Genomic DNA, 21,423 nt, shown 5'->3' with positions numbered 1-21,423 from the left:
GAGATAGCGAACGTGGGCTTGAAAGGCTGCATGAACGTGCTATGCTACACTTCCACTAAACAGTTATATGAACTTTAGAGAACCCTCCATCAGAAGTTCACATAGCCTCAGCCTTAACCCTTTCTTTTGTCGCACTGAGGCGTTCAAACACAGCTTCTTTCCCCTGGCCATTGAACTCTGGATTCGCCGCGTGGAAACGTCCGCTCTCTACCCATCGAAGAGTTTTTGGTAGCCATCACTTGTTAGTGACATTTTCATTTATTTTCTTTGTTTTTTTACACGATTGTATTTTTCTACATGGTAGTTTTCTCTCCCTGCCCACTCCTGCTATACTGCCTTATTAATGCTGCAGTATGAATGTAAATAAATAAATAAATAAATAAATAAATAAATAAATAAATAAATAAATAAATTTCAAAACGGCAGGCACTAGTCGTTTTCGGTATGGACGTCACCAGTTAAATCGAGTGGTTGTAAAATTCCTAAATTCAGTTCTCTAAGCCGCAAGTGTGCCTTCTGCTGCCGGACAAACGCCAACATCGCCAGAAACAGCCAGAGAATTAATTTTTGCTGAGATCAATAATTGGATGTATTTTTCCTCGGTATCCCTTTAAACAGACTGCTTCCATGACGACAACACCGGCGCTGTGGAGCGCACAAAGCGCCCGGGATCTGTATCCATCTCTGATGAAAGTTCGTGAGTTCCTGTGGGGCATGCGCCGGAACGAAAATGACTGCCGCCGAACCACTAACCGCTCTGGCTTGAAATCGGCTTTGTGAATTCGACTCCGGTCTATTCGACGCCGGCGCTCTATAGGTTCCGGTCAACCTGCGCCGGTGCTGTTAGACAAAGCCTCGCACGTGGTCCAGCTGCGACGCGACAGATTGCATTGTCGACTCTCTTTGTTCTCGCGGGATCGAGTTTAACGCCCGTTCACCGCCGGCAGGTGTAAGGTACAGAGGAGAGCGCTTTGAAAACTCGCCAAACAGAGCTCGCGGGCAAGCGGACTGCTCCACTAGACACGAAAATCCGACGAATGGAGAATAGCGGCGAGCGGGATTCTCGCGTGACTCTCGTCATGTCGTATTGAACTGCTGCCAGCAACGCTGCCAAGATCCGAAAAACTGCACCCTTGAGACTGGTGGCATGGGATGCAGAGAAGAAAATAGACATTTTTTTTCTGTCGCAATAAACAAAAAAGTCAATTTTCTCCTCTTTCTTTTTGTTAGGACATGTTCGACGTTCTCGGAGGAAAAAAAATTGAAAATCTAAAAATTGTTAAATACTGTTATGAAAATATTAAAGGAAATGGTTCATTATTCTGATATGTAGCAAAATCATTCTTTTAAAGTGTTTTCGTCGAGCGCATCGACCAGTTACGACTGCCGCAGGAAACCAATGGGTAACGCTTTTGATGATAGCAAAAACTTGAATAGAAAAAAAAAATACAAGACTGCCGTCGGGTGATCTGCGGATATACTGAATGTTATAGTGAAATCTTACATTATATTAGAAAATCGCATTCATAAACGGTTTCCCGCTCAAAAATGCTTTTGTCCAGAATTGTTGGGACCCGGCGCGGTGGCTCAGTGGTTACGGCGCTCGACTACTGATCCGGAGTTCCCGGGTTCAAACCCGACCGCGGCGGCTGCGTTTTTATGGAGGAAAAACGCTAAGGCGCCCGTGTGCTGTGCGATGCCAGTGCACGTTAAAGATCCCCAGGTGGTCGAAATTATTTCCGGAGCCCTCTACTACGGCACCTCTTTCTTCCTTTCTTCTTTCACTCCCTCCTTTATCCCTTTCCTTACGGCGTGGTTCAGGTGTCCAACGATATATGAGACAAATACTGCGCCATTTCCTTTCACCAAAAACCAATAATTATTATTATTATTATTAATTGTTGGATATGTACAATAACCCGAGTTTGTCCTCTAATAATCCGCACCATTCTCTGTCCTTGTAATTTCGCCAACATGTGCACGCATGTCCCCATTGCCACAGCTATGTGTTCTCTGGCACGAGCGGTGTATTTAAAACAAGGAGCCCTTGCTGCATGCAGTCGGCGTATAGTGAACTAGAATTAAAGCGAGCTAGTGTAGTGAACTAGTTTAGTGAACTATAGTATAGTATGGTATAGTATAGTATAGTATAGTATAGTATAGTATAGTATAGTATAGTATAGTACAGTATAGTATAGTATAGTATAGTATAGTATAGTATAGTGAATTATAGTGAACTATAGTATAGTATAGTGAATTATAGCGAATTAGACTTATAGTGAAGTAGTGAACTAGTTCACTATAAGTCGGCGATACGAGAAGTGCCAGAAAGTCACGCGCTGTGCTCTCTCGTCAACAACGCTGATGGGTAGACCTCTGATGGTCTGAGGGGTCTACCTCTGACAGGCAGGATGCACTTCTGTAGAGTCCTGGCCAAAGCTACCCCTTGCCGCTGCTCGAATGTAGACTCCAACCGGCTAGTAGAAATACGAATGCTTCACCTTGGGCCTCAAACGCGACGGTGGCGCCATGCGGCGGCCGGTGGCGAAGCGCATTTCGCTTTCTGTGCACAAAATATAACACACAACTGGCAACCTTCTGGTCGCACTATTTTTTTTTTCTTGTAACGCTGTGCTGACGCAGCAGCTCCTGGCATTCACAAGCGCCGCTGCCAGTGATGTTTTATTCGTAGAGTTCCCCCTTTTGAGGGAACCTCGGAGGTAACAGTTGACGGAAATAAAATTTGAATTGCTACGAGGCGCAGTAGTACACGTGCTCATTTTCTAAGACGTCTTTACGGTAATGCGACTCTTACTTGTTCAAGTAAAGTAAGTGGCGTGGTGACGTAGCCGCTGACTTGATAAATACCACCATATTACCCCCATATACCCCCAAATACCCCCATAGCTTCAGTTTGCTCGGGCTCTCCACCAACCTGAGGCTAAGAGTCAGCGCTTAGATCGCAGACTGAAAGCGTTGGCCTAACAGCATTTGATTCCAGCCTTCGTATCGCGCGTAGGCCTTTGTGCTTCTCCAGAACGTCTGGTCTTCGTTTCAGTGGAGCCGAGTTCGATTTGGTCGGTTCCGCATCCTTGGTTCCGATCGAGCAGAGCGGACAGTGCAAAAAAAAATACAAAAGGAGCGCAGTGCAGAAGAGCGACAGGACGTCACGGTAGCCTAATTTGGAGCAGCGTTCCGGCAACCTCATTCCACGGGCTCTTCCCACCCGCCATCTCTCCGTGTACCCTGCACCCACGCTCCCTTTTCCGGGAGCCACCCGCAAAAGCACGGGTCCCTTTGGCCTTTGCTTCGGGACGCGTCGTTTCGTCGCTTGATTAAGTTTTGCGGTTTCAAGCCCTGACGAAGAGGCGGGTGGAAGGAAATGGTCTGTGGGGCGATTGGGCGGGCGTGGGGGTCGCGCTTCTTTTGCGCCTGACTGGCTCCTATTTCGTTATGAAACGGAGATGATCCGCGCTCGGCTCCGCGTTCCTTTGATGTTCGCCTATATCCGCTCTTTCTTTCTTGTTTTGTCTCGCGTGCGATGTTTGACGACGTCTTTTGAGAGGCGACCATCATTTTTCGTCACCTGAAAGGGTTCCTCGGCACGCCAGGTGCAGTGAAGAGTGAAGAGCGCAAGAAAGAAGAAACTTTCAATCAACGGCGCGGTTCTATGGTTCGGGCAGCGAGCTGGGCTTCTAATCAGCCTTCCGGATGAAACGAGGCGGTTATTATTACGCTCTCTTTCTCTCTCATTGGTCTTCTCTCGCGCAAATCCCTATTTTCGAACGGCAAACAAAGCGTATTTTGAATTTTTCGATGCTTGAAGGTAGAAAGGTGCGTTCAGTAGCAAGTTTCGGATGCGGATTACGCGTCACGTTCGCCGAAGTGAACGGGGTGGTTGAATAAAAATGACGAGGTCAAAGAGGGATGAGATCAATATTTTTAGCGCTTGCCGCGCGAGCGCTCCAAGCAGCGAGCTTCGTATAACGATGCGCCGGTTGCCTTCGGATAAATAATAGGCAGGCTTTTCGTCGCAAAGCGGATCACGAACCTTGATTCCCGCGACTCTGGATTTTTTTCCAGGTCACCTGTAGTCACTCGACGGACAAACAGTGTTTCGAAACGCGAGGGCGCTTCTGCATTACGCGGCCTTTGAGCCGTGACTGCAGCACCCGGCAGCCTTTGAACCCGCGACCTTTCTCTTACCGCTAGGATGCTTTCGTGGCACCATGAGTAGGAGCAAAATGAGTCTTTCAGATAATGCATTAGTTGAGTCTGAAATAAAGCCGACGACTACGAACGCTAAAAAAGCGATGCCCGAAAAAAGAAAAGATAACGAATAGGCAGGGTGCTTTGCGCCGCAGCAAGTCTGCGTCAGTGGGACATAATATTTTGGAGCCCAGATCTCGCGATCTCCACTGGTTCAAAAGGTCGTGCATTGGTCTTATTTCTTGGGAAATTAAGAGACATAAGCCGCTCCTTCTAGTGCAGTATCCCCACAGCTTGCCTCATTTCGTTGCAGCTTGTTTCACTTGCGAGAAACAGCCTGGACAGCATCATCATTTACAGTTAATTATTTACCTTGAGCACTATGCGTGGCATTATGGTGTGTCATTATGTGCGAAGAGAGCAAATAATTAATGTGGATTAGCTTAGCTAATCCTAGATATACAAAGGGAAAGATGTCGGCGTTCACTGTGTTCATTGGCGTTGGCAGTGTTCTAGACGGCAATGGCTTTGAGCAAAGGAAGGGCGCATAACTGGCTCCCTGGATATGCGGACGCCTCATTCGTGCTTTGATACATGTGGCGGTGGTGAGAGCTGTGGCCTGAATGCATTAGCGCTGACAGCGTTGTGGCTGACATGCAGTGCAGCAGCAATAGCTAGGCCGCAGCGTTTATTTGGTGATGAATCTCTCGCGATCAACCCTTAACTGCATGCCACCTCCCAAAGTGGTAGGGAGGGCGCGCTGCCTATACATTGTGCGGAATGCAACCAAAGCAGGCTTTTGCATTTGGACACCAACGCCACGCACATGAAAGCGAGATTGAGGTCTCCACTGGCCCACGGAGCCGGTTGTGCGCCTTTCTTTTCGTGAAAATGAACGGCCTTTGCAAAGTTGTCAACGCCAACGAACTCTATGAACGCCGTCGGCTCACTTGTTTAATAATAATAATAATAATTGGTTTTTTGGGGAAAGGAAATGGCGCAGTATTTGTCTCGTATATCGTTGGACACCTGAACCGCGCCGTGAGGGAAGGGATAAAGGAGGGAGTGTGTTTCGTTTGGTTTTTGAGGAAAGGAAATGGCACAGTAACCGTCTCACATCGGTCGACACCTGAACCGCGCCGTAAAGGAAGGGATAAAGGAGAGAGGGAAAGAAGAAAGAGAAAACTGAAAATTCAAAGTTGGATTTTGAGGAACGGGAGCGAGAAAGAGAGAAATATCAGTGGCGAGGCGCGCGTTGTGACGTCATGTGCCTCCTCGGAGCACCGCCACGACGAAAATGATGCGAAAGAAAGGGACACAGAACTAGCGCTGACTCACAGCCAAGGACATTACATCAGGCACAGCATATTTATGCGCTGGGACCTAGTGATATACAAGGCGAACGCTAAAAAGAAAACAAAGACTGCAGTAATGTTCTCACTTGTTAGTCAGCACTAGTTCGGGGTTCATTTGCTCTGTGTTCCCGTTTTTTCGCGTCGTTTGCTTATAATAAGTTACAACCGACTAGTCGAACGCTCCACTATATTACAGTGAGTAGGCGAGGTAACAAAAGAACAGCAAGAAATCGGAAAGTCTCAGAAAACAAATTGCAGTGACAAAGCATACCAGAGGTACAACAGGGTACAAATAATACGCACAAAAGCATTCCGAAGATTTCACAAAATTGCTGCAAACATTTTATCATCTCAAAGCTAACCGCCAGCTTAAAAAAAAACAGGGATTTATGCATTTCAGTTTTGCACTTGAATCCCCGGTGCTTTATGATCGTGGTCTATACGCAGGGACCTATATAATAGGTGGTGGGGTAAAATATGTACTTCTCGCATTGAATTGCAACCCTATTTAAAAACCTGTTGTGAAAAAAAAATATCTCCAGAGAATCCCATCCCAGTGTTTGGTGAACATCTCCATCACGTGATGCTGGATGGCGCGCAGAACGGGCTGCCCTCGAGGGACAACCCGTACGTGTTCAACGGGGACTTCGTGGACCGGGGCATGCACTCGGTGGAGGTGCTCATGCTGCTGCTGGTCTGCATGCTGGTCTGGAGGGACGCCGTCTTCCTCAACCGGGGAAACCACGAGGACTTCAACGTCAACCTCAGGTCACTATAGCCTGCTCTTATCATACAGCCGGGACACATAGATCTTGAGCTGACTGCTAGCTGGCACGTGCTGCTCAATACTAGTACACAGCGGCTGCCGCATGCAGTTCGGAACAGAACAGCTATTGTGCGCGTTCGCTTTATTCAATTCAATTCATTTCTTTATTCACCAAAAAACTGGACGGTCTAAAGTTGGCTAAAAGTTGCTGCCTACAACTTGACTGGGACCCTGGAGCCGTTTACAAAGCGGCACCAGACATTGGTGGCAGAGTACGCTAACATTAATTACAAAACACTGAGTAGTAGAAGGCATCAGAAAATACAGACCTGCTGCAAGATTTATCACAACAATAGATTCTTATCAATTACAATTGAGAAAAGTGTACTCGTAGCTCTTTTGGGGATTTGAAGGCTACCTGTTTGTGTTGATTTAGTAAGACCGGCAGATTGTGTTTTATTAAGGACAACAATTCATGTTTGGTCAAATGCTTAGGGGAATCACCCAATGTGGAGCAGATTTGTGATAAGGGAGTAATTACTCATTGGCATCCACCCAAGCGCAGCCATACGACAACAAAGGAAAACTATACAGCTTTCTCAGAAACTTCGCAGTTAAAGAAAAATTGGTCCTCGTGCGGGGTTCGAACCCGGTACCACCGCTTCACCGGAGCAGACGCTCTACCAACTGAGCCAACTGGGACGGCAAGGTTATGGTAGGGCGATAAAGAAAAAGATTCTGTTTCGATTACTTTATATTTTTTCGCCCCGTTGTCATTGCTCAGTGCCACCTTCGATAAAAGAGCCGGCGAGTGACACTGCATGGAGGTTATATCAATCCTAGAGTCACGGTTAGCAGCTGTCAATGACAGAAACAAAAGCATTAGCCTAGATATAAACTGATACAAAATACGGCACTACGTGGGATTGAGCCATGTTCCAGAAACAAATAAATCAAATCAAATCAAATCAAAAACCAGGCCCACCGGGATCGCAGGAGAACGCAGCGGTATTTTCGCTTATAATGTACACGGAAAGTGAGGTCCACGCTGTTTTCCCGAGAGAAAGCCATCCAAAGTAAAAAGAGGGCTGACAAAGTGGTTGGTGCAAAGAAACAAGACAAAGAAAGAAAACACAAGAGAGACCAATCGGAAAAGGATTCTGACCGGACAGTGCCAAAACGCACACAATAAGGACCCATGCTGACAGCGCCAGGGAAACCTATCAGAAACCGACAATGCATGAAGCAACCGGGCGTATGCGTCCAAGGAAATGGGCTCATAGGTTTCATCCTTAACATTAATCGAAAACGTCTGCCCCTGCTGGTCCAGCGTGTCAAGTGCATGCTATGCCGGAAAAACCCGCAACCGCCACTCCTGTCATCGCCTGAAAAGGCAGACATAACGACGTGCATTCGCCACGTGCGCATTCAAAACAAGATCCCAGTGCACTAAGCACAAACCGTGAAATAATCATGCGAATGCGCATACATGTACACTGACCACGCGTCGACCACGCGTCGTTGCGATTCGCCAGCACCGTTATGAATTACGTCGGCTACTCGACAACATATCGATGACCCGATGTGAGAGAAAAGTAAAAAAATGAAAGAAATTAACTGGCCTGGCAAAATAGAAACGATGTCGTGTGCCCGCATCGGTCGAGACAGATGTCTCCGGTGTGGCATCTTCGATCGCGCCCGTAAGTGCTGCCCTGAAACCATCGGTGCAGCGACGTCGGCGGACCAGGCGTGTCATCGGGGTGTGATGACCGTGTTTGAACGTGCGTTGCGCTTCGAAACATTTCCTCCCCCCCCCCCTCCCCAACCTCTCTACGTACACACTAACTCTCACGCACGCATATTCTCTTTATATTTTTGTTTCTCTTTATCGACGGGCCGTCGACCCTGCTGGGATGATATTCGACTTGCGAATCCTGGCCCCATGCCAGTCTCGTCCCGGTGGTTACGTTTCCGAGAGAAACGCCAGGAACAAACTACGTACAGCGGTGAAAGTTTAAAACTCCTGAAACGTGGAGATTCAAGATGGAAATTCGCGCTGCATCTTTGGAGAAAGCGGCCCTGTATCTCGACACCCCCTGCGAACGAATTCGCTTTGTCGCTCTCTTCGTGCGTGTCATACTCTTGGGCTGCGTTCGGAGACGCTCGCTCTCAGAGAGCGTCCAATTCCCGATGGAAACGGGAGAAGATCCGTCCCGGAAAGAGGGACGTCGAAATTTTGACGGGCGCTTATGGGGAATGCCACGGACGTCCGCAGCTAAGCGAGCGCCGGCAGAACAGCGGGTTTTTCGTACCACGGGGGAGCTAGGGATGCAGCAACGACGTAGGGATGCACTAAGAGAAAGCACGTCCTGTCTGGTCGGAAACAGCTGGAGAAGTTTCTCGCGTTCCCTTCGAGAACCCACGTCATTCTTTCTTCTCATCTTTTTTTTTTTTTTTACCCATACACTCATGCGTCCATTGGCAGACAGGCCAAGCATGCACACGCTCGCAGGCTGTCTGTCGTACGTACGGATGTACACAGCAGCGTTTATCCTCGTCTAACCAGCCCCGGAAAGCGAAACCGGAGTAAGCCTAAACGCAAGTGTAGCTCTTATTCGTCGCTCGGCAAAGCGCTTTTTTTTTGTCTCTCTAAGAATACTTTTTTTTAAAACGGAGATTCAGAGGCTACAGGCGAGGTTCACGAAAGTTTTCTTACGTAAGTCGCGTCTCCGAATGTCGGCGCCATTTTTTATGTCGCAATTGAACCACTGTTTTGTTGTCTCTTACGATTGGCCAGCGCTCGAACTCCGAACAGTGACGGAAAGCTTTTACTGCCAGTCGTGAAAAGCCTTGCGAATGTGGCTTCTGTACACAGCGAGATTCACAAGCTTATCCTACGTATAAGAGCGCACTGTGATTGGGCACCGCGTAGAAAGCTTACCAACCATGATATCCAAGGAGAAATGCGCCGACCATGCAGTAATGATCCGCATTTGAGTAGAGGTAACTTTTTTGAAATCTCGGCCTCATATGCGCAAGACGTTTATTATGCATCAGCGCTTTGTATTTTGTGCGGTAACCAGACATAATAGTCAGCGATGCAGTAGTAGTAATATGGTCATAACAGCCAAACAGAATTACGCCGCTGACTCACGAATTATGCTTAGGTAATTTGCCGCTGGAGGGCGTCGATATGTTCTCTGAAGGTCCACTAAACAAGGGTAACGAAGCTGCTTTTAGGTATTAAAGGACCAGTGGTAAGAGGTTTTTTTTTTCTTTTTGACTGTGAGGCCAGTGATAAACAACTTCCGACATGATTACGTAACGCTAATGCCGCTGGCACTTTAACATCGCCATTAACACCATCCTTATGCGCCGCTTGTCGCTTCACGCTCAAGCATCGCAAATGACGTTCAACATCGAAAAGCCACCGCCAACTGTCGAGTCTACGAGACCACCCGCATCTCTGTTCACAAATGCTCCGATACCAACAAGAGGTACTGCCTTCTTGGCATGCTCATTTACACCGTCATTATATCTGCATTTACACCACTGTTACAGTTTATAGTTGCAGTTACGCAAAGGGTGTCATTATTTTCCAGCGAGGTAACAAAAGGTCGCCAATTCACCCCTCAACTCACTTCCCGCCGGGTTGTAAAGGCTTTACTATACTCTACGCTTGACGAAACTATACTAAATTCACACTGTAAACTGAACTATATACTAGAATACACATTAAATCAGCCATTTCTGAGTGCCCTTCACTATTTTAAGACTCCACGTCACGTACCACGCCCGCACTGACTGTTTGGCGTTCTCTTTTGTTTCTCCCAAAGGTACGGATTTCTCAAGGAAATAATGTTCAAGTACACAGTAAGTAACTTCGCTCACTTCGTTTTGCTGTTTTTCTATCTTTTTCTTTCGCGATGCTGTCGCTCAATCCATGTGCCCTGAGAATATTCATGTGCTGCTCTGAATAACAGTCCTACATGCACTTGCGAGTTCTGTGAAGGCGCTGATTCTGCAAAAATTCAAATCGAGGAAATTATGTGCGAGTACCAAAATGTTGTACTGTAGTGCTGTAATGACTGGCGCTCTAGTATGACTGGTATTTTATTAGACATCAGTGCCACCGTAAACGATGGGAAGGGATAGTCGGTAATATTAACAATTTTCGCCTGAACATTAGCGCCTATATCCTCTCGCTACATCTTCATTCTAGATATGTGGTCTATGCCTGCCTACGACATTCCCTTTTCAATCTGTCTCTGCTTAGTGCGGTTCTACGAGGCAGTTTGATAACTTGCTCCGCTTTTATATCCATGCAGCTGCTTGCATAGAAAGGCATTCTAAAGCGACGTTCCTATAAATAGACTTTCACAAAAGTTCTGAATATTTTTTCGCGCACTGACGTTTCTCCCCCATTTGTGGTGCGGTGCAGCGGCAGGCGTCCAAGATCGTGCAGCTGACCGAGGACCTGTACAGCTGGCTTCCCGTGGCGACGCTCATCGACAACCGTGTATTCGTCGTCCACGGAGGGGTCTCCTCCATCACCGACCTCAAGATCGTCTCCGCCATTAACCGGCACCAGGTTTCTTTCTTTCTTTCTTTCTTTCTTTCTTTCTTTCTTTCTTTCATTCTTTCTTGCTTTCTTTATCTCTTTCTTTCTTTCTTCCTTCCTTTCTTTATTTTCTCTTTCTTTCATTCTTTCTTTCTCTCTCTCTCTCTCTCTCTCGTTTTTCTTTCTTTATTTCCCTCTTTCTTTCTTTCTCTTGCTCTCTTTTTTCACCGCGAAAGCAGTTCTTCAGGTCCTTTCGTGCTATGAACGCGATAGTCTCCTGTGACCTAAGGGCATTTACGCTAAAGACCTTAACCATAAAGGATTTTAGCCTAATGGCCGGCTACACAAAGGTCTTTGCCCAGAAGGCATTTACTACGAATGCCTTCACTCTAAAGGCCTTTATCATAAGGCATTTGTCCTAAGGCCTTTACCACAAAGGTCTTTGACGTGAAGGTCTTTACCCTGAAGCCGTTTACCTCGAAGGACTTCACCGAGGTGGCCCCTTCACCCAGGTGTTCACCGTGTGGCTTGGAGTGATCAAAATCTTACAAATTTCGGAGTGATCAAAATCTCCTGATGGTCCTGCCCCCTCGTAAGTTTTTTTGGTCCAGCCCCTCCAATGGGTAGGTCATCTTCCACGAAGGATACAGGAACCCCACTACGCGGCTTAGAAGCAAACACCCGGGGCTCTAAGCTTCTGACAGGTTTTACGTACACGTTCGGGTACCGGAAATAGGCAAATGAGTCTGTAAGTACTACCGCGCTAAAACATTTAGTAGAGTAAAAGCATCCAAGTAATCAACGAGGGGAAATCCCAATGATTTTGAAGAATAGTCGCATCAGATGTCCAACCGTCCTGTAATTTTTTTTGTATTTTATTTCTTGTCTTCCCCTTATAGTTTCTTGGAGTTGCACGGCCATTATTTACATCCGCTTCTGGCGGTATACTACCCGAACTCAGGACAAGTCGTCATTAAATAAGACTTAGTTTATGACTCAGTGTGCTTTCTCATTTGACAGTTATCTTAAGCCACTCTAAGTGGCACGGCAGGAATGCGAATTACTTTTTCTACGCCACCCCTGGGCCTCCACATTCGCCCCTCAAATACACCTAATACGACGGCTATGGCATCGCAGATGTAAAAGGTGTGCCAAGGACCCGCGGTTACCACAGCGAGCGACATTCGCGGGCTCAGTGCCGGCGAAAGCCGGGTAGTCGAAAAGTGTTCCCAGTCTCTAGCGCCAGTGGGGTGACACACAGATGACAGCTATAGTGATCCTGGTGCATTGCTGTGCTTCTTATACTCGCAGTTCGTGACGGTGCTGCAACCACCGCTTCACCACGGTAGTTACAACGCCAACGAATGGAGGCAGGTGAGCGATACGTCAGTACTTTGGTCACTTGGACTGCTACAAGCGCAGTATTTTCGTCCACTACGCCTGTGATGCTGCGTCCATTTAGAATCGTTTGTACCTTGGCGACTATCTGAGCAAAAATGGACTTCACTCCTTCTGTCTGCTACTACCTGGATGGAAAGAAACGCGAACAACCCAGCGCCAACACACTCCGCTATTACTTCAGTGATAGCAAAAATACCCTAGACTCGTCCATGATACATTCTAGGATGACTCTAGCGTCTTTTTCGTACCACCCAGGTAAAAGCGCGATGAAAATAAATTCCAACAGCGGGGCGTGTTGGCGCGCGGTTGTTCGCGTTTCTTTCCATCCAGGTAGTACATCCCCTTCCCCCTTTATCAACCTATGACTTATGACATACTTCTCAAATCATAAAAAGAAAAAATAGCGCGAGTCGGAAACTTGTTTCGTCTTAGGATCATAACCGTAAGTGTCTGTGTGGCTACTTGTCGTATGGTCGTGGTGGTAAGAACTTTTATTTCAAAGAACAATAAAGACGGTCTTCAAGGGTGGGCTCCTGCTTGTCTGGGAGCCCACTGGCCTAGTGATCTGGGACTGATTCTGTTTCAGCGTCCCTGCTGCCCAAATACGATGCGCGTTTTTCTGTCTTCAGCACCGATCAGTGACGCAGAACAGATCATTGGGGATCAGTGGTCTGGAGAACTTATGCCCTTTACCTCAATACTGATATTTCACCGCAAATTGTTTGAAAAATTAGATTGGGGAATCCAGTCGAGGGTATCAATTAAATTTAGCGCTTGTACACGCATAAAAGATTAATTGCTTGTTCTGAAACAAAAATGTCGATAGCATCAAATGCAAATTCGGAGCGCGTAAAAGTTATGAAAGTGGTGGTGCGATACAGTGCTCCAAGTTTTCTGTGACCAGATCTTACTGCTTGTTTACGAAGACCCTATCCCCATCGGTGGTCGATGTGGTCGGTAGCTGGTTAGCACAGTTAACAGGTCAGTGCGTGACTGAGGAATCTTAACAGCAGTTGCTGTACTACATCTTGGAAAAAAAAAGAATACGTCTCAAAGCCTGTATATGCCTTCTTTGCTACATTATGTAGCAAATGATGACGCAGCGACTGCGTGTAGACCAATAGCGATAAGCATCGTCTGAATTACCAGAGACCCCCGTAGAAGGAGAGTGGCTAAGTAATCCTTTCTGGAAACGCCACCGTGCCTCGACTGTCGGATACATTGTTCAGTGGTTCCCGATTTTTTTTCTAACAAGATTGCTTATTGTATGAATTGCCTCCAAACACACACAGTAAAGCCAGTAATTGGGGCGTGGATTTGAGAGCGGTTCCTTGACCGCAGCTGGTGGACCTGTTATGGAGCGACCCGCGCCCGCAGCCCGGCTGCCGCCCCAACGAGATGCGTGGTGGTGGCAGCTTTTTTGGGCCGGACGTGACGCAGGCGTTCCTGCGGAAGCACAAGCTCGACTGGATCATCCGCTCGCACGAGTGCAAGCCGGACGGATTCGAGTACACGCACAACGGAAAGGTATGCATATACTTCGCCTGTGTGCATACCTACGTATGTACATACGTTTTTTAGTAATAGAACCTAATCGTCTGTCATCTTGTAGTGATGACTTATCATGCACGCCATGTTTCCTTTCAAACTGAAAGAGTATTTGTAAACTGTGATTACATTGATCTGTTTGTACACAATCTTACTTCACTTGTATAATTAATTACGTGTATAAGACATTGCTTTCTTTCACGTAACAATTTCGGTACTGAAAGTGCTATACAGCCACCCTGTAGGGTGTCGGGACCCTAGTCAAGCTGTGTGTACAGGTTTTTGTTCCCTTCCTTCCTTAAAAGGAAATAAACTTGACTTGACAGTCTGTCCTACTAACGCCGCGTGCAAAGCAATCACGGCGCGAACATAGCACGTGAAAAGACAGTCTACACTTTGCTCTCGACGGACATCGATAGCTGCTTGCTCGTGCCAGTGAAATGAGTGAGAAGGAGGCGCCAGTCAACGTGCCAAACAACATGTTCTAAAATGTTATCACAGGGCTTAAGAATACACATTCTTCCGAAGGAAAAGAGGTGAAAGGGAAAGTGTGGGTACTAAAGCTATGGCTGGCGACGTCAACGTAAAGACCTGACGTAAAGCAGCTGGCATATAGAGGATACTGAGAGAGCAGCGAGGCCTGAGAGCTTAATGATGTCTCAGAAAAAGTATGCCCGGCATTGCTAAACTAAACAATCTAGGCCCACCGTCAAGGCATGAACGGCGCGTCTACAGCGTCCGCGACTAGGCAAAGACGATCGTGGCAGATTTGTGATAGCACATAGATCATGGCTAACGTATAATCCTTTTTTACAAGCAAGGGTAAATGTTTAGTGAACTGTGCGACAAGCAGAACGACCGCTCACGATATTCGAAGCTTTCCTTTGCAACTTCTTCCACGCTTCACCAACGTTACGCGTAGATTTCGTTTCTGCTTTTTTGTTCCACGGCGGAGCATTGAGCTGTCTTATTAGGCTCAATGGCGTCTCCCCTGCTACCATACATGAGGCATCATAATAACGTCGGTTCCTGCTTAGTACATTATGAGACTATTTCTTTCTCTCGTTTTCTTATTTAAAACTCCTGCAATGTCTAACATTTGACTCAGTTTTAGTGAGATAGAAATAGAAGCTATATCGGGGAAAAAAATGTGTCGTTGGTCATAAAATTCCCTCATTCTCTGGAGTGATTCGACTTCACTAGACGGAGAGTGACAACTATACGTCCAGGTCGCCACTAGGGCGACCCGGCGAGTCCTTCACTTCGGCGTCCCTCATAGCCTGAGTCGCGTTGGGACGTTAAATCCCCGTATACCATAAACTACGAATCAAACAGAGTGAGGGACTGTCTATAGATACGAAAAGAGAGGCGGCTGAACGCAGCGGCTCTTAAAGCAGTAGCGACCCACGTGACCAGAGCCAGCGCTGGTCACACGAATCGAAACACGTCAAAGCAGGGAAAGCTAAGAGAAGTGGCTGATGACGGAGGTTTGGGTTTAGGTTTATTGGAGTTCAACGTCCCAAAGCGACTCAGACTATGAGGGACGTCGTAGTGAAGGGCTCCGGAAATTTCGACCACGTGGGGTTCTTTAACGTGCTGCACTGACATCGCACAGTACACGGGCCTCTAGAATTTCGCCTCCATAGAAATTCGACCGCCGCGGCCGGGATCGAACCCGCGTCTTTCGGGTCAGCAGCCGTGATGACGGAGGCTCTAAGACTCGAGTGCGGCTACCACCATCTATGAGCCGGCCTGGAATGCGCCACGTCTTTTCTCCAACGCATTTCACGCTTACGTCCGCTTTCTACGACGAGATAGACAGAAGAAGACAGTGCGGGCTCACCCAATTCGACAGAGGGAGGCACAGCTGCCAGCTGCTTATTAGAGATAAAGAAAGCACGCGTGAAAAGCGGGCGTTTACGAACGCTGATAACCGCGCTTAGAGCATTAGTCCAGCTCGATCGACATTACCGGCGGTGGCGACATTACCCCGAAAGTATGCAGGCTGAACAAACAGTGCAAGAGCACGAGCGCATTGTTTTGTTCAGCACGTTACGCGATATCGGGCTCGCTCAGCGTGGCGGCACACGCCCAGCCTCAATGATTCACTGGCGGCGGACAGCGCCAGTCGGCGCCGCCAACGTTCTCAGCGCGACGCAGATGGGCTTCCATGCGCGTTGTGACGTCACACGGGCGCATTTCTGAGGGCACTTTGCGCGATGAGCCGCGCTCTGTAACCAGGCGGTGGCCGCTATATAGTGGCTTCCGCAGGCGACTTGTGCGCGTACGTTGTGCGGAAGTACCGTCGTGGTCTCCAACGCCCTTCCTGGCTACAATAATAATAATAATAATAATAATAATAATAATAATAATATAATAATAATAATAATAATAATAATAATAATAATAATAATAATAATAATAATGTTTTGATTCATATGACATACAGTTTGTATCCAGCTCGCATAAGTGCGGGGTCGCTTTTGTGCGAAGCTGTGCAGTCCAGCGGCTTTGCGGTATTGGCTTTGCAGTCGCGGCTTTGCAGTCAACTAGTCTTTTTTGTTTTGTTTTATTTGTGAGCAAAACCGATTGCTAGAGCCAGTATTATCCAACAATTATACATACATGAAGAGGCAAGCAAAATCCGAAGGCATTATCTAGTCGGCATATCGCCGCAGAAAAGCAACAGATGAGGCGACGGTGTGGTGGTCTAGAATTTAGTGCGTCCTTGCTTAATGGAGCGTTCAAGATGGAATAAACGCTGATGAAATGTCTCTGAATAGACACGGCAACAGGTGTTCCTTTTCCGCTGACGGCGACTATTTTGTAACCATTCGCGTTGGCACAGCGGCGTCTGAGCGCGATTTGGCGGGTTCGATCCCGGTCGCCATCAGATGCCGGCAATGGAATTTAATGGAGGCGAAAAGGCACTGAGACTGCAATGCACGTTAAAGAGTCCCACACATCTGATATCAAACCGAAGCTCCCCATTGTTATCTGCCTCGTAGACGATCTGTGATGTCTCGGAACATTAATATACATTACCGTATACCACTACACGACTTTCCTAAAATGACGCTGAAGATAGCTTTATACAATTTTTATCCTGGTAAATACTTGGTTAAGGCTCCTTGCTGCTATATTAAAGTTTGTTTGGCAGCCAAAGGCTTATTTATTGCGGAGAAAATTAGATTTAAAAATGGAAGACTGTTTTTCCTTCTACTCGAATCAAGGTCGCGACGTCAAGAGAAAAAGGACTCCGTGATCCACACAAAAAGTGAACGGCTATGTGTCTAGCCTCAGTGAACTGAACAAAAAACTGTTTTGGTGTCAGCCCAGTTTGAACGGCCAGTGGCGACACCTGCATTTCATATATTGAAGTGTTCTAGCTTATTATGGGTCTGTTTTCAATGACAGTAGTCCATTTGTCATTAGGATGCGGTAGTTATCGATACACGTTAATTTAAGTTTGTCCTCAGTATCCGTTTGATACAACATATGCGGTTTCGTACAGGGTGTTTAGGTTTTAGAGGGGCCAGGTATTTAAGATGTTCGCTTATAACACCCTTGACAAGTATAACGGCTTACTAAGCCAGCGCAAAGCGTAGAAACACCTGCAATGACTTCACTTCAGGTTTCTGCTAGTTACAAACCGAGTTAACCAAACTAAATAATTAAGCTTACACGCAGGTTGCACTTCTGTGTTCGCATTTCACAACCATCCGGAAATCCTCTTTTAATTCTAACACTCCGCTAGTACGTCTGCCTTTATTTATTACAGAAAGCGCTTTCGTGGTCCCTTTATTTATTTACTTTTTTCTGTTTCGTGAGCCTCGCGGATGGACAGGCAAAACGTTCGCACTGTGAGTCCCCCATTCCACGCACGCAGCGACAATTTGTCCTGCAACGTCTTTGTCTCTCCGCGAGCTTGGCGCGGGAGGCAATTAACTTCGCGTTCGCCGCGTCACAGCCCTGCCGCAACCCACGCATGCGCAGCTCCAGTGCGCGCACAATTTCACGTCTCAGCTCGCGCGGAGGACCGACAGCGCAGCAGGGCGCTCAAAGATGCGCACGCGGAAACGTGACCCAACGCGCGTCTCCGCACAGACAGCGACAGGAGCCTGTTTTACGGCCGCCCGCGGCGGTTGATTCAGCCGGTGCCTGATTTATCCGCGGCGTTTGCCGCCGTAATTGCGAGAAGTGCCGCGGCGACTGCGCGAAACACTGCGCGCCTTGAATACATCTTCTTCTCGCCATCTGCAGGCACGGATGACGGAGACGAGTAAATCATAAGCAAGTATGCGAAATAAAAAGAAGAAAAGAGGTCGTGTCTGTCTCCATTTCGAGATAGGCTAGAACAGAGTGTAAAAACTACGCTTGTTCCTGCAGTGGCTGAAGTGTGGCATCTCGTATTCCACTTGAATATATATATATATATATATATATATATATATATATATATATATATATATATATATATATATATATATATATATATATATATATATATATATATATATATATATATATATATATATATATATATATATATATATATATATATATATATGAGGTGCGCAATTACTCTCCAGTTAAAGTTTACACTGGCGAATAAAATTTCTAAATATGAATCACTATTGCATAATGATACTCCTGTTGAGTGATTGCGGTTCGCATAAATGCAAGTAATACGGCAACTGCTGCTTATTTTGTTATAGTTGCAGTTGTATTGGTTAAACGCGGTAATATTATTCAGTTATGTTGGCGCTTCTTCACTCGCAGGACAAAGACGCAAAGATAAAAGCAAGCCGTTTCATCGCACTGTCCTTGTCGTGTGTCTAAAGTACGGGCTAACATGACTCTAATTCAGGCATCATTCTTCGCTTTTTTTTTCCTCTACATACACCGTACAAATGAAGTCCGCTCCCTAAATATACCGCGAACTCCATGTCGGGCAGGTGTACGCAAGTTGGAGTTTAAGTAAAAGCTCTATTAGCGAAGAGAAAAAAAGAAAGCGAAAGAAAAGGATTGAGCTGCTGTGTTAGCTGGGAATCGCAGTAAGAAAAGTTGTTCTATGTGTCTTGATTAGACTGTTAGCCCGTGGTAATAAGGCCGATGCTTAATTCTAAAAAAAAAAACGGCCTTCCAGAGGATACAAGTCGAGTCCACTTTACCCAAGCCCCTTCTGTGGCTTGTATGAAACGAAAACTATGGCGAGCACTGGAAGCCGAGTTGTGGGAAGGGCGACGAGAGACATTTAGAGCCTGTCATATTAATACCCGCGTCAAAAATTAAACTTCATGTTCCGCCGCCCGCACGAACCGTTCGTGACAGGTGAACTGGTGAGCTTTACGCGAGGAGTCGCGGCGTAAGTGGATTAGCTTCCATGTTTAATATTCAGGCACGCCTTGCCTCCTGACACCTCTAGCAGCGTTTTTCGCAGCTCCAAAGTCAACTGTTCTTCCGAGGAACTTTGCGCGGGCTCTTTTTATTCTCATTTGTGGCAGCGCAGTGGTTAAAGAGCCGACTCAAAAGCCCGCGTTACGAAAAACAATGCCCGCTTCGTAGGTTTTCCGAGCAAACACGCGTGCCGGTTCCATCTCGGCAGTCGTGCTAGTTTTAAACGGCGGACACACAGCCTGCGCGTACTGGGATTTAATTACGCCTGCCGGCAACGAACGGAGCTGGTCAGAGAGGAATGTTTGGGGCCTCCTCCCGAACACAGTCCCGGCTCCACTTCGAAGCACAAGCGCGCGAGCGAGAACACCGATAGCTGGACGAGTAAAACAAAAACAAAACAAAAAGAGCGCAGACTCCACGCAAGCCCACTTCGTCTTGCCGAGACGAAGAGTGGACTTTCTGCTTGGTCGGCGGGAAGAAGGCAGACACCTCATAAACTAACCCTCCACTCCCTCCCCCCCCCCAAAAAAAAAACTCCCTCTCCCGCCCTAACTCCCGAATAGTTAGTCTAGACGCGCTCCACCTCGTATGGCTCGCACACTGGCTTCAATTTGTTGCAGCGCGCATAGACGCTTGCGATGTTTAGACCAGTGTGCGCAGAACCGGCTAACTGCCTCTCGGAGCGCGCTGGCGCCAAATGCGCGCCGCGGGAGCGCGGCGATGACCAACATCGTCTCGACTAGGCTGTCTAGGTGGCTTCGGGATGACGGGAGAAGTTTAGGGAGAAGCGGCGCCCACTCAGTCGCGCCGCCGCCTTTAGCGGGAAGCTCTATCCAGTTTCCCCTGGCGGCAATAAAAGTACGCGCGGCGCGGGCTGCCAGAATGGACATTTCTTTAATTAGCATAGTTTCCGGGGGCACTGCTGTAACTAGAGAAATATTAGTATTTTTGTCGAATTCCTCGGGACAGCAATTCTTTCCTTTTTTTTTGTTCTCTCATTCAGAAAGGTGATTAAGGCCGACGTCAGCCAGACTTCGATTACATGCAGCTGCAGGTGAAGTTTATGCATCGCTTTAGTACAAGTTTTTTTGCTCCATGGCGTTAACTGTTCGGCAAGTTGGCAGTGTGCTGTTATAATCGTGTTATTAAGAGCGGTTGTCTGTAGCGAAACACAGCTCGTATCAGCATTTGCTTTGACGTCGTCCTCGTGAGTACAGACAGCCCGTTTTTTTGTTCCTCGCAAGAAGCTTACTCTCCCAACAGATTCATTTTTTAAAGATCTGTTTTCATCTTAACTGTTAGGGATTACGGTGAACGACGATGCTGTTGTTTTCCTCCGTTATCCCTTCCTCTGAAATCGAGTCCAGGCAACGAAACTGTAAGTCAAATAGGGCTTCATGAGAGCACAAGAATTCAGGACCACGAGCACGATATCCCGACAGAGCCTGACCAGATATCCCACATGGGTGCACCCCTAAAGGATTTGCATACGCGCAACGTTTCTGTTCAATACATATCCTGTTTCTTTTTAAACTACAAAACCTACCCTGTTTCGTGGGCCTTTGGTCTATTAACCCTTAGTAGAAATTACTGGCGTAAGCTTATGTGAAATTTTGCTGCGCAGTGTACGCTTGGCAACTGTCACGAGCGCAGGTTACCCGCTGTGACCCTATAGATGAGTTTGTCAAAGATTAACAAAAAAAAATTGAATAACCCTCCCCCTCTCACACCCCCTCCCCCTCCCCCCCCCCCCCCCCGAAAAAAAAAAGAACACATTCTTAATCAGACGAAGGCCAACAAGTTTGCTCTTACAAAGATGAAGCGACAGCAGTCGACTAGACTTGTACGTAACGCGTTACAAGTAATTGACTACTTGTAATAACTTACATTTTCTTCGTATAGTGTAATGTTCCAATTTTTGTTCCAATTTTCCAATTCTAATTTTTGTTCCAATTTTAAGATGAAACGTTCTCCGAAATCGAATTCATTTTTTTTTCAGGAAAATCAGTGACTACTAATGTGTTAGTTCAGTTTCTTTTTTCCAAACATAAGTTAAAACCAGTGGTGTAACTTCGAGAACCTCAGCAAGGTGGCAAACACTGACGTAGCACGTATTTCCTCGCGTTACAGCGACAACGGTCGAGCTGCGGAGAAGCCGCGCGCGGGAGGTTGTTCGCATATGC

The 21,423-nt window shown here is 46.9% G+C and overlaps 1 protein-coding gene across 2 annotated transcripts in view; it reads left to right on the top strand.

The window, feature by feature from the left end:
- The window catches only part of rdgC (retinal degeneration C), a 174,401-nt gene that overhangs the window by 138,929 nt on the left and 14,049 nt on the right, over positions 1 to 21,423 (top strand). For both annotated transcript variants that reach the window (XM_077662949.1, XM_077662950.1), the window contains exons 6-10: positions 6,166 to 6,332; positions 10,167 to 10,203; positions 10,772 to 10,921; positions 12,203 to 12,265; positions 13,634 to 13,819. In XM_077662949.1, the coding sequence (XP_077519075.1) occupies positions 6,166 to 6,332; positions 10,167 to 10,203; positions 10,772 to 10,921; positions 12,203 to 12,265; positions 13,634 to 13,819 (603 nt within the window). The remainder of the gene's footprint in view (positions 1 to 6,165; positions 6,333 to 10,166; positions 10,204 to 10,771; positions 10,922 to 12,202; positions 12,266 to 13,633; positions 13,820 to 21,423) is intronic.

Source organism: Amblyomma americanum, chromosome 4, assembly GCF_052857255.1.
Source record: "Amblyomma americanum isolate KBUSLIRL-KWMA chromosome 4, ASM5285725v1, whole genome shotgun sequence".
NCBI classification, from domain to species: Eukaryota; Metazoa; Arthropoda; class Arachnida; order Ixodida; family Ixodidae; genus Amblyomma; species Amblyomma americanum.
The sequence above is the reverse complement of the archived record's forward strand: the minus strand, read 5'-3'. Positions and strand labels throughout refer to the sequence as shown.